The following is a 12107-nucleotide window of genomic DNA, read 5'->3' on the forward strand; positions in this document are numbered from 1 at the left end:
TAGTTTTTTTGTCGATGCATATATATATTTGCTTTGTATATTCTTGGCTGTTCTTATGTTCTAAATAATGAATCATTGTAAAATTAATATTGAAATGACCATTGTGAAACTAATGCTAATAAGAATCTGAATTCATTCAGAATGAAACTGTAGACTGAAATTGTAACTACTGAAGAACCGGGGCTGAAACAACATCGGAAACTACATAACTTTTAAACGCTGCTGGGCATGTGTTAAACTAGGTTTCCACGCCGCCTGGGATTAGCATTTTGACGACCTTTTTAAGAGCCTGAAACGTGATCGAAGTGAGACCTATAAACTTTGAGAAGCGAAAAAATAACTGTGTTGTTGAATATTTCTTTTTTTAACGTTGAAAGAGCAAGCACAAACACAAAAAATATATGTATATAATAAGCACATGCATGCTGAAACGCATATTATATCTAAAATATAATAAAAATAAGAGATAAATATATTGACATCTCTCTCTAAAGAACGATATAAATTTATAATTTTACATAACAATAAATTTTGCATTGTTCTAAAATGATTAAATTATCTCGACATATTTATATTTATAGAGAGCGCATGCATAACAATTTTATTTATTAATTAAGTATTCTTTACATTCTGTGAAAAAAGGATTTTATTATTTATTCATTTTATTATTATTTCAAAAAATCGAAAAATTAAAAAGAAAATCAATTTTGAAACTACAATTGCAATGTTAACTTCCAGCTAAAGTAAACAATTATTAATACGGCATTTTATTATTTATCGCATTGTACATAACAAACATATTTATTATTTATGCGATTTGATTAAATTTAGAAATATATTGAAAGTGCATATTTTACCAACAGTGCTAAGTCACAAATCACTACGAGGTTCCGAATAATGAAAGTGCATATAGATGGCACTCTATAAATACCGAAGATAGCGGATGACTCTTGGAATCGTTCTTCTGGCAGCAAACACTTGTAGAGGTCTAGCAGTTGCAGGATTTCTCGTGAAGAAGATTGCATGGATTTACACGTCATTCTTTAAAATAATGTAGAATTAAGTAAATAAAATCACTTTTTTCATCGATTCTCTCGCCGCGTGAATCTACACATTGTCCACAGCAAAGGTAAGACAAGATCCAACTTTCATTCTCTACTTCATTTTCATGATATCTCAATCGTATAAGGTCAAGTAGCCGTTATCTGTTATGTCGGCATCGCCCAAGTTCGATCGAGGGTGGGTTCAGTGTTCAAAGTCGCAACTTTTTTAAATGTCAATTAACTTTGCCTACGTCTTTACGAACAATAAGGGCAATCACGATTGAGCACGGAGAAAAAAATCGTTCGCATAGATTATAATGTCTTGACGACGATTTTGACGAGGTTGACGTCATTATTGAAAGATCAATAACTGCATTGGGCTTATATGCAATGTTTCCCTTTACTAGTTACAGATGTATTATCTTTTTGAAATGTGCATACTTTATCACAAATAAATATTTGCACTTTTTTTTCTCTGTTTTGTCTTGACTAAACAATGAAAAAATTTATAATGTAATCCCTCAGGTATTAATCAATAGACAAGATGATGTCTGATCGGAAAGCTGAGTTGGAAAGGAAGAAGGCAAAGTTGCAAGCGATCAGAGAAGAAAAAGAAAGGCGCAGGAGAGAAAAAGAACAGAAAGATGTAAGAAATAAATAATATAAATGTTTAATTAGAAACAATTTGTTGCATATTATTTATATGCATATTTATGAAAATATATGTACAATTATTATGATATTAAAATGATTTGTGAATTACAGGTAGAGGAAGCAACTGTCAGGGCTGCTGGTACTGACAAAGACCAGCGGAAAGAGATAGATGCAATGCTGTCCTCCTTGGGTGTAGCACCGGTATCAGGTATATTATATATTTGATTATGTATATATTATTTGTTTAAATATTTTATTTAACATTTTATTTTTTTTTATTTCTAGATGTATTATCTAGTTTATCTAGTATGAGTTCGTTAACTCCTGAACAAAGTGCCAATGCTACACCAGATGCTAGTTTGCAACCTTCTAGTATAAATTCTGCTCAAAGGTATTTATTATGATTTATATCTTTTATATATATTTATTTTCAAAGAGGATTTTTATATAATGTTTTATTCTGGTATAAAGCAGCGCAGGACGAAGGAAGAATCGGGAGCTCACAATCGTTTCTGTGGCACATACAAACATTCCTCCGAAAGAACCAGTTGTCTACAGCAAGCAAACACAGACCATTCAGACAACGCATACATCCCACGACGGTGAGTCAATATTTCTCTTATATTATTTATTTATTGCACATAAGTGTTACATCTCACTCGTAATCTTGCAAAAAGATATCTAGATATTAGAAAACACGTGTTTTGGTATTCAACTCACAACATTTAAAGACATAAATATTGATGGAATTGATGAAATATGATTTGTTTTTGGAGATTCTTAAAATATGATTAATTAATTTACAAGATGGTGTGTATTAAATATTATATGTCATATATGATATAATTTTTAACAATATCTTTTTTCTATTTTATGCTAAATAATTTAAACTATTTTATGCTAAATAATTCCATTGATTATCAATTGATTCACTCTAATATAAGTTCACAAGTTTATGCATTCACAATGCGTGTTTTTAAAATCACTGAAATATCATCAACCTACACATAGTTTTTACATCAAAGAATTTTCATGATTGACTATGGTAAAATGGGTGGTGTATAAAAGAGAGAGTATATTATATATGTCATTTTTTCAATTACAACAATGTGTTTACAAATCTGTAACCACGTACTAAAGTCTTAACAATAGTTTCTTGTGTGTTAACTATAAATAAAATTAATAATATTATTAATCACACAAGCGCAAGTTTTTTAATTTTTAATTTTTTTGTGTGTGACAAATAACATTAAGATTGAGTTAATCTTTTCAATTGTTTTCTATGATTAATTTTCAAGTGGTGAGGAAACTTACATATTCTTAAAACATAAATTTAATAATCTAGTACAGTGCAATTATAATTTTGTATTTTTTTATTTATATTATCTATGGGGGATTAATATTTTTCAACACTTTTACATGATTTTTTATATTTTATTATTTAAACAATATTTTACATTAAAAAATAACATTGAGTACTATCTTTAGTGCTTTAATTGTTACTTAAGATTATATCTTAATCAGTTATTGATTACTTTAAAAAATATGTTATGCAAAACATTAATTAATATATTTAAATATGAGCTAATTACCTACGTAGTATTTAAACCAGTATAAGAGAGAAGAATAAACAATTATAATATATTATTACATTCTCATTAATTGGAAATGAGGTATAGTATTTCTTCTTATTGTGAGCCTTAGATTATATGTGTATAACAAATGTATTAATCAATATATAACAGTTAGTTTACACGTCTATATATAATAATCAGTCTGGGTTTGGTTTAAGTTATGATTCTTTTGGTGGTGGCAATGTTCTTACATAATTTTCATTTCCATGACACACAACCGCAAATTCAGTTAGCTCATGTATGTTTATATTATATGTTTTACTGATTACTAATCTTATATAATCTTACATTCTGCTAATTGACAAGAAAATTATAAACAATTTATATTATGATTAACCAATTATTAATTTTATATATTTTATTTTTATACCACCTACTTTACTATGTAAAAAAAATATGACACTAGTTTTGATAAAATTTGAACTTTGGTGGAAAAACGTTTTTACAATTAGATAATATTATCCAATTCATTATTTGGAAATACATGCTGCTAAAGGAAATACTAAAAATATACATATATATATAAATAGATATATACGGATACAATAGTAAATTCTTTATATATATTTCCTAACTGATCTTGCGGTGTTAATTCAACATACGCGTATTCCCTTGTCTTGCGATACAATCTGATCGATTCATCCGGTGTTGGACACGAGGACTGTCCACATCGTCCTCTGCATACACCATCTACTCCTCCTGTTCAACAACAACACCAACTCACTCTTGCTCCGCAGGCTACTTTGAGACTGACTGGTGGCGTCCCAGGAAAGGTGGGTCTGCACCAAACTACCTATGTATGTTCTGTCTACTTTTTTACTACCCTTCCATAATTGTTGTTCGACATTATATTATAGAGGTAGAGATACGTCAAACTTCGAGTGAAAAAATGTAGAATCTTTGGGGTGCTTTACGCTTTTAAAATTCATTGCTCTGCATATTTTTTATGCTGATTTTTCGTGCTTCATATATTTCAAAATATGAAGACAACGAGGAATCATGAAGATTACATACAATGAGTTGCTATAAAAATTAATTTTATATTTGATCCATTTTGCGAATTTTGAATGTGGAAATTTATAATTAAATACTAGAATATTATATATTTTAATATTATTTAAACAAACAAGTATGTCATCTTGACTGTCTGTAGGACAGTTTTATACTTCCACATACAGCTGATCATTTGCTTGCATTATAAAAAAGCTTACTCCTGCTTCAATAATTTAATGAAATAATTAACTGAAAGAAGTTAAAGTTACACAGCACATTAACTCTAGACGTTCAGTTTTTTGGGGAAAACATACGAATTGGGAATGCAAATGAAACTGACAAAAATTCTGACAAAACTTATATACCATGACTCATGCATGCTGGCAGAGAATTGGTATTTGTGCTCACAAGATGATGATTACCAATATTTTTCCAATACACACACATACACATATAAAAAGCTATAATGGCCTAATGACAAATACGTATAAGATATTCAAATAATTTCTTTTATGATATTTTTTAATGTTATATTTTTAATGCTTTATAGGTATTAATTGCTAACATGTATTCTAACATTGATGGAGATAATTGCTTCATTGATAATTACTCTCCATATATTAATAAGAAGAATAATAAGAAAGTAAATTTTTTGAGAGAGACTTAGAGGGTGGGCATAAGTGTGACAAGGGATGTAAGTGCGATATTGCAGCTCGTTTATTCGAAAGAGCGCATCTATTTTTAAATACAACTTGAAAAAATTAAAGTTATTTGCCATAATATTGATCAATAACTAATTGACACTGTAATTGCTAGTAAACGAAAGTGTTGAACATGAAAGGTAAACATTAATTATCCTAAAAATGGTAAATATTCTGAATATGTACGTTTCCTCCTCTACATAGGAATCGAGAAGCACTGCACAATATAAGAATTTACAAAATTATATCCACCTAACTACATTCAGCATATTATGCAATCTCTCTTGCAAGATATATATTATTTTTTAATTATATCACGATAAAATATTAGTTTTATTTATCGTTATTTACTTTTCCGATATTTTCACGAACAAATTATGTACAGCATCTGAAAATTTATATTATTATTTTCCCTATAAGATAAATGTCCTTATCTTAAACTATCAAACATATTACAGGCATTAAATTTTTTCTTATATTTTTGTACAATTTTACTATCAATTTATTTGGAACTACTAGTCTGAGTGTAGAGAGGTATTATTAGTGTAGTGCATTCTTATGATATATCGTAACTAAGTACAATTTTTTTCCCTCCCCTTCTCAGCTCATGCATTCGACTATTACGGTAAGTTATGATTTTTCTTGGTTCTGAAAGCGACTTTTAGGTTCAGAGTTAGGTTTAGCTTGGATTCAGTTTATTATTCTCTTGAGGCAATGATCATTTTAAAGAAAAGATAGTTTGTAAATTAGAGATGTTAATTTTTAGCAATAGATTAATGCAATATTCAGTTAGATTAAACTTTACATGCTATTCAAAATTATTCATACCAAAACGAACGCGTTAAGGTAAGAAAAATTGAATTGAATTTCAAATTCGCTCGCTAAAGTATAGTAAAGTGTATAGTATATATTGTTCTTAATCTCTCAAAACTTTTGTTATACATAATTTAATACAATATAACAGATAGTGTTTTTTTCCTTATCTTAGAATAGATATAGCAAAGTTTAAAAATCGGATAAAAATATCTTATAAAATTATCTTTCAAATTTGGGATTTTTAATAGGAAATGTTAAAAATACAAGAATGTAAAAAAAACAACTCTCCACCCAGAATCTAATCGGGTTTTTGCGCTGTCGGACTGCTTTTGTATTTCTTCTGACTCCTTTTCTCTCGTTATGTTCATCTATTTTTTTTTTTTTTGGTGCATTTGTTCTTGTTTATTGTATCTGTTATTTTTCAAATACTTATCTGACATCCCGACTCTATACAATAAAGAAATCTGCTATCGAGCACACAACACAAATCTATTTGCATATACTTGAGTCTCAAAGAGCACGTATAAATTTTGGAGATGATTGTTTCAACGTCCCTGGCTCCTTAAATACGATTAGCAATATTTCCTAAGCTATCTCTACAAACTATATTATTAATTTCACACATAGTTACCGAAAAAATATATATATTCTCTTTGTATTTTAATATTGGCAAAGGAATATATATATTTAAGGCTAAAGAGCAAAGTAATTATGAAACAAAAATGAAAAAGAAAAAACCCTGACTGAATTATTTTAATGATATTCTTGATTTCAAATGAGAATGTCAGAATGGCTTTTGAGGAAAATATCCATTGGCAAATCTTGTCACAACTTAACGCACCTTCCAGAGTTCTCGGCGCGATGTTATGATTTTATTAATCTCTAATTATCTGAAATTCTCTTTGGGAATGCTAACATATGTATATCATCAACGCTTACTAACATGGAAGCAATTTTTATAGAGCTAAAGTGTTGTGGGATTATTAACTAAATTCAAATTGTGAAAATAATCTATTATTAGACACGTTATTTTCTCAATATACTAATTTTACTTTTAATGAACTCTATCTGAAAACACACATCTTAGTACTTTATGAAGATGTATTGCTTGAGCTTTTTTAGTGTGGCAAAGGAATCTTTATAAAATATTCCTTGATTACAGAATATTGCTTCTAACAGCACGAGGGTGGCGCGTAGTAATTAGTAAATTAACATCTTAAAAAGAAAACAATTATGTGAAATCGCGTAGTACAGCATTCTCAAAATAATATGCATATTACGTGTGAATTTCTTATCGTAAATTTCTTATCGCGAATTTCTTATCGCGATGAATGTTGACAGATTTATTTCCGCTCTCAATTAACTTTTTAAGACAAAGTAAATTACTATTTCAAATATTTTGTCATTGAATCGAAACCCGAAAGAACATATATAGTTTTTATTTAGTAGTCGGAGATGTCAGCATGTTGTATTAAATTAAGTCATTTCAATTTCATGATCCCTTATTGTCTTCATTTTAATTATTATTCGAAACTTCTTTGAGATTTATTAATACTGAGTTTTGACGCCAAATTATTTAATTTCCGAAGAATATCCTACCTCGTCATGTTATACATCAATTGATGCATTATGCAAAAATAAGACTATTTTAATATATTAAAAATCTGTAAAACAGTCTCTAAAACCAAAGATTCCTAGTTTTTTTTATATTGACACAAAAACACATTAGACTTGTAAAAATGCATATTAGAAATAATAATAGACTAAATTACGCCTCCTTAGAGTGCATCAATATTTTGAAACATACAATCGCTAATGGGAATATTGTACGCTTGTGTATATACACACACATATATATTCTATGATTTAATCATTTCAATTTATACTTTTAAATTTTTTAAAAAGCTGTTGATGTATTTTGCATGACAAAAAAGAACAGATAAAGTTATTTGAATCTTATATTGCAATATAGATTAGATTAGATTGCGAGAATGATGCCAACGGTAGAAATTTTTCACGATTAAATTATAATATGCGAGACAAAAGACTCAAGTAACTTTTAATTTTTGTACATGTACATTATGCATCAATAATGTTGATAGAAAAATATTTAAAAAAGCCTACAAGCTATTCCGGCAAATAGGATATCAAATTGATTGACATTTTCTTTTCCCTCCTTCAAGACGAGTACAATCTAAATCCTGGTTTAGAATGGGAGGACGAATTTACAGGTAGGTAATCCTCTCTAAGGACGATTCACTGTACCTAATTATTTCACGGACATGTCCATAATTCTATTTCGCACTTTCACAAAGTTATGTCTAAAAGTAATTTTCACATAACTTTCTATTGTAATTTGCTGTTTTTGCTTTATATTTTGCACTGAAAAAGGGGAATTGCCGCTGACGTTTACAAATTGCTTATTAAGATGCTTTATTTTATATTATTTTATAATTCCCTTTCCGAGATAAATTCGCTTTACTTATATTCGCTTATGCGCATGCAAAAGTTGAACTGTTTATAGCACTGTTATTTTTTAAAGCAATGAATTATACTGCAAATTGATATCCACTATTTGACGATATTTAAGATTTAACACTTTGAGATTTTGTTTTCACACATTTATTAATTCTTTATTATTTTAAGAATTAAAACGATAAAATTGTAGATTTTATTTTTTTTTTTCGTTGCCATTGTCGTAGTTATTGTAAATTTAATCAGCACTGCATGAGACCTGGGAAGTTGCGTTAATTCAACCCCATATTCTATATGCATTTGTTTATTTTATTATTTTTTAAAAAGGTATAATCGCGATGGTAAGTCATTTCTTTTCTGACTATATTGTTCGCAAATTCTATTCATTAATCGTTTATAAAATTAATATTAATGCTTTGAAAAAGAGAAATGGTGAAACTGATCTTCATATATACTTGTATTACTGATACTACGCTTGATTTCTATATCATAACGATTTAATTAATAATAGTTAATAGAGATTACGGGTAAATGAGAAATTAATATTTTCTTATTAATTAGACAATTATTCACATGTATTTTTCTTTACATTTTCCATATATTGTTCCATTTCATTGATATTGCATGCACAAAGGGTGGAGAGAAATTAAAAATTATTGAAGAGATAAAATAATGTCTAGATATAATATATATAAAATTTTATTTGTGATAGAGTCCACCAACAAACAGTCCACCTTTCGTATATATGTCTAACTTTAATGTCATCTAGGCTCACATTCTTACATATATATATATAAGTATGTATACATATTATATATACATATAAATATAATATGTATATATAATCTTGGATTTTTATGTATACAATTTTAAGTTTTTTAGCATGGTATATTATTCGATATGACATTTATCAATGCTTCTAAATGTTCCTTGAAAAAAGTTTTATTAAAAGTTGCAAGTTAGCTATATCTGTATAATTTATATTAGAAAACATATTACTTTGTTTTAAAGAAATGAGCACAAATTTATTTTTTGTGATATGCTGGCATGTAAATTTTGGCACTTGAAATATAGAAACAGATATAAAGATGTTGCAGAAATTAAATATTAGAATTTACGGATTAGTAGAATGCATAGTGTTGTTTTTCTCTCATGGATATGTATATAAAATGACAAATTGCTACATTACAAAATTTTTTAAATTTATTTTATATTTGTTGCAAAATAATTTTCCTCCTTTTTGAAAAAAAATATAGTAAAAAAAAAGAGATTCGATAAATTCATTATTCAGTATTGTCGAAATTAACAATAAGTAAATATAGATAGATTAGTAGCTAGATAGTTAGTTGCGTGCAAGTTAGGGTACAGCGGAACCAGCTTATTCACCACAGTTTTGACATTTGATGATGGCCAAGCCGAAGACGAAGAAAATAGCTTGCCGCACATGGACGGTTTCCAAAGTAAGCTTCCACCGGGAATTCTCCCTCACGGATTACCGCAAGTTAAGGAAGTCCAGCCTGCCATGACGCAAGTAGAGCAAGAGAAAGAGAAAGAAAAACCCAAGAAGGAAGGTAAGTAAAAATCATTATTCTCTTTGCATTTTGGTCCTACATTTAACGATCAAAAATCTTTACATTTTTATTAATTCAATTTTCCTTAATTAAAAGTACGAGAGCTTAGTGAAGAAGAGAAGCAGATGATTATTCTATCCGAGGATTTCCAACGATTCCTTGATCGCACTAGCAGAATTGTGGAGAGAGCATTAGGCGAATCGGTCGATATTTATACTGATTACACTGGTACTATGGACGGTGAAGATGGAATGTAAGTATAAAAGATGGCATTTTAAAAATGTATTTAATTTTCCAGAAACTATAATTATTTCAGAGTAGATACGTTTTGCTCTTGATTATCAATTTAATTATGCAGAATTATATATAACTGTAAATTGCATTTGCAGGGACGAGAAGAGTCATCAACGACTTTGGCTAAATCGCTCATTTATCTGCGAACGATGGTCCCGTAATCGCTGTGTGACCAGTATGGATTGGTCGCCGCAGTTCCCCGAACTTTTGGCGGCTTCATACAATAACAACGACGATACTCCAAATGATCCTGATGGAGTGTGCCTAATCTGGAATACGAAATTCAAGAAAACAACCCCGGAATTTATCTTTCACTGTCAGTCGCCCGTCATGTCCACCACGTTCGCCAGATTCCATCCGAATTTGATTCTGGGTGGCACTTATTCCGGTCAGATCGTACTTTGGGACAATCGAGTACAGAAGAGAACTCCTATACAGCGCACTCCTCTGTCCGCTACCGCACACACTGTAAGTGACTTCGTATTTCTAGGTAGTTAGCTCTGATTGTTTATGAAAATTGTTATTTTTTGCTGCAGCACCCTGTATACTGCTTAAGCGTTGTTGGAACGCAAAATGCGCACAATCTGATCAGTATTTCGACGGATGGTAAATTGTGTTCGTGGAGTCTGGATATGTTGTCGCAACCGCAGGAGGCATTGGAATTGCATACAAAGCAATCGAAAGCGATTGCTGCTACATGCTTGGCTTTTCCGCATGGTGATGTTAATAATTTCGTCATGGGAAGTGAGGACGGAACCGTTTATTCAGGTAACTGCATTTTATATATATATATATATATATATATATATATATGCAAAATTATTAACACTATTTAAATGTATTGTTGAACAGCTTGCCGACACGGTAGCCGCGCCGGGTTAACAGAGACATATGAAGGACATCAGGGACCGGTGACCGGCATTAGCGCACACGCGGTACAAGGCGGAATAGATTTTTCCCATCTGTTCCTGACATCTTCCCTCGATTGGACTATTAAACTCTGGAGTCTCAAAGAGAACAAGCCGCTTTATTCTTTCGAGCACAACGGCGATTACGTCTACGATGTCGCCTGGTCGCCGACACATCCGGCGTTGTTTGCTTCTGTTGACGATTCAGGCAGGCTGGATTTATGGAATCTAAATCAGGATACGGAAGTACCTGCTGCTAGCGTTGTCGTCGACGGGTGTCCGGCTCTGAATAGAGTATCGTGGACACCGAGTGGATTGCACGTTACTGTCGGAGATGACACGGGTAAAATATGGGTTTATGACGTCGCCGAGGTACGTATGCTAATTATTTTTAAGATTTTTTTCTTGATTCTTTATTTATGTAATAAATCTAATGATAAATTTTATTTTTGAAGTTTGAGGAGAACTATATTTGATTTCTCTTCCCATATAGCATTTAGCTCATCCAAGACTTGATGAATGGAACAAGTTTTTGTATACGCAACAGGATCTGAAGAACAACAAAGCAGATGAAGAATTGGATAAACTTAATCTTAGTTCTGGACCGTCTTCGTTAACATCTATGACATCTATTTCATCAGTTCCTCTGAGATAAAAAGTAAATAATTTTGTTTAATTTGTTTTATTTAATAATTTTCTATTGAAATATTTATACTTGCAATCAATATAAAATATTGAAAAATTTTGATTACTACGCTTTGTGATTATTTTAAATGTTAAATGTGGATAGTCTCGCCAATATTTTGTTTTTTGCTGTTCATGGAAGTTAGTTTATATCAAGAAATATATCTCTAATGTTTAAAGATACATATATTAAATGTGCTGAACATATTAATAGTAATTCTAATAGAAATATATCTTTAATTAATATGATAAAAAAGATATATTAGTTAAATATATATTAGCAGAATTGTAAATAACATTTAGATTGTATTTCAAAAGATTCAGGAGATTAAGC

At 29.9% G+C, this 12107-nt stretch overlaps 1 protein-coding gene across 33 annotated transcripts; it reads left to right on the plus strand.

The window, feature by feature from the left end:
- Nucleotides 1-970: 970 nt before the first annotated feature.
- On the plus strand, nucleotides 971-11840 carry sw (cytoplasmic dynein 1 intermediate chain short wing). 33 transcript variants are annotated; one of them, XM_029310439.2, is made up of 14 exons: nucleotides 971-1129; nucleotides 1569-1689; nucleotides 1809-1905; nucleotides 1983-2088; nucleotides 2169-2299; nucleotides 3991-4128; nucleotides 5630-5650; nucleotides 8025-8072; nucleotides 9708-9887; nucleotides 9984-10140; nucleotides 10277-10649; nucleotides 10718-10949; nucleotides 11034-11461; nucleotides 11583-11840. In XM_029310439.2, exons 2-14 carry the CDS (start codon nucleotides 1588-1590, stop codon nucleotides 11742-11744), a joined length of 2175 nt encoding a protein of 724 aa, XP_029166272.1. In that variant the 5' UTR covers nucleotides 971-1129; nucleotides 1569-1587; the 3' UTR covers nucleotides 11745-11840. The 33 variants fall into 33 exon arrangements, with proteins under 33 accessions (XP_029166272.1, XP_029166286.1, XP_085338277.1 ...); XM_029310453.2 differs by having other exon boundaries at nucleotides 4069-4128; XM_085482151.1 differs by having other exon boundaries at nucleotides 4069-4128; nucleotides 9732-9887.
- Nucleotides 11841-12107: the final 267 nt, after the last annotated feature.

Source organism: Nylanderia fulva, unplaced genomic scaffold (assembly GCF_048542155.1).
Source record: "Nylanderia fulva isolate GAGA-0341 unplaced genomic scaffold, ASM4854215v1 Scaffold2, whole genome shotgun sequence".
Classification (NCBI taxonomy): Eukaryota; Metazoa; Arthropoda; class Insecta; order Hymenoptera; family Formicidae; genus Nylanderia; species Nylanderia fulva.

Coding starts and splice junctions, on each gene's coding strand:
- sw (XM_029310439.2), top strand. CDS start 1,588: ATGATGTCTGATCGGAAAGCTGAGTTGGAAAGGAAGAAGGCAAAGTTG. Junction 1,690..1,808: donor GAGAAAAAGAACAGAAAGAT/GTAAGAAATAAA, acceptor TGTGAATTACAG/GTAGAGGAAGCAACTGTCAG. Junction 5,651..8,024: donor TCATGCATTCGACTATTACG/GTAAGTTATGAT, acceptor CCCTCCTTCAAG/ACGAGTACAATCTAAATCCT.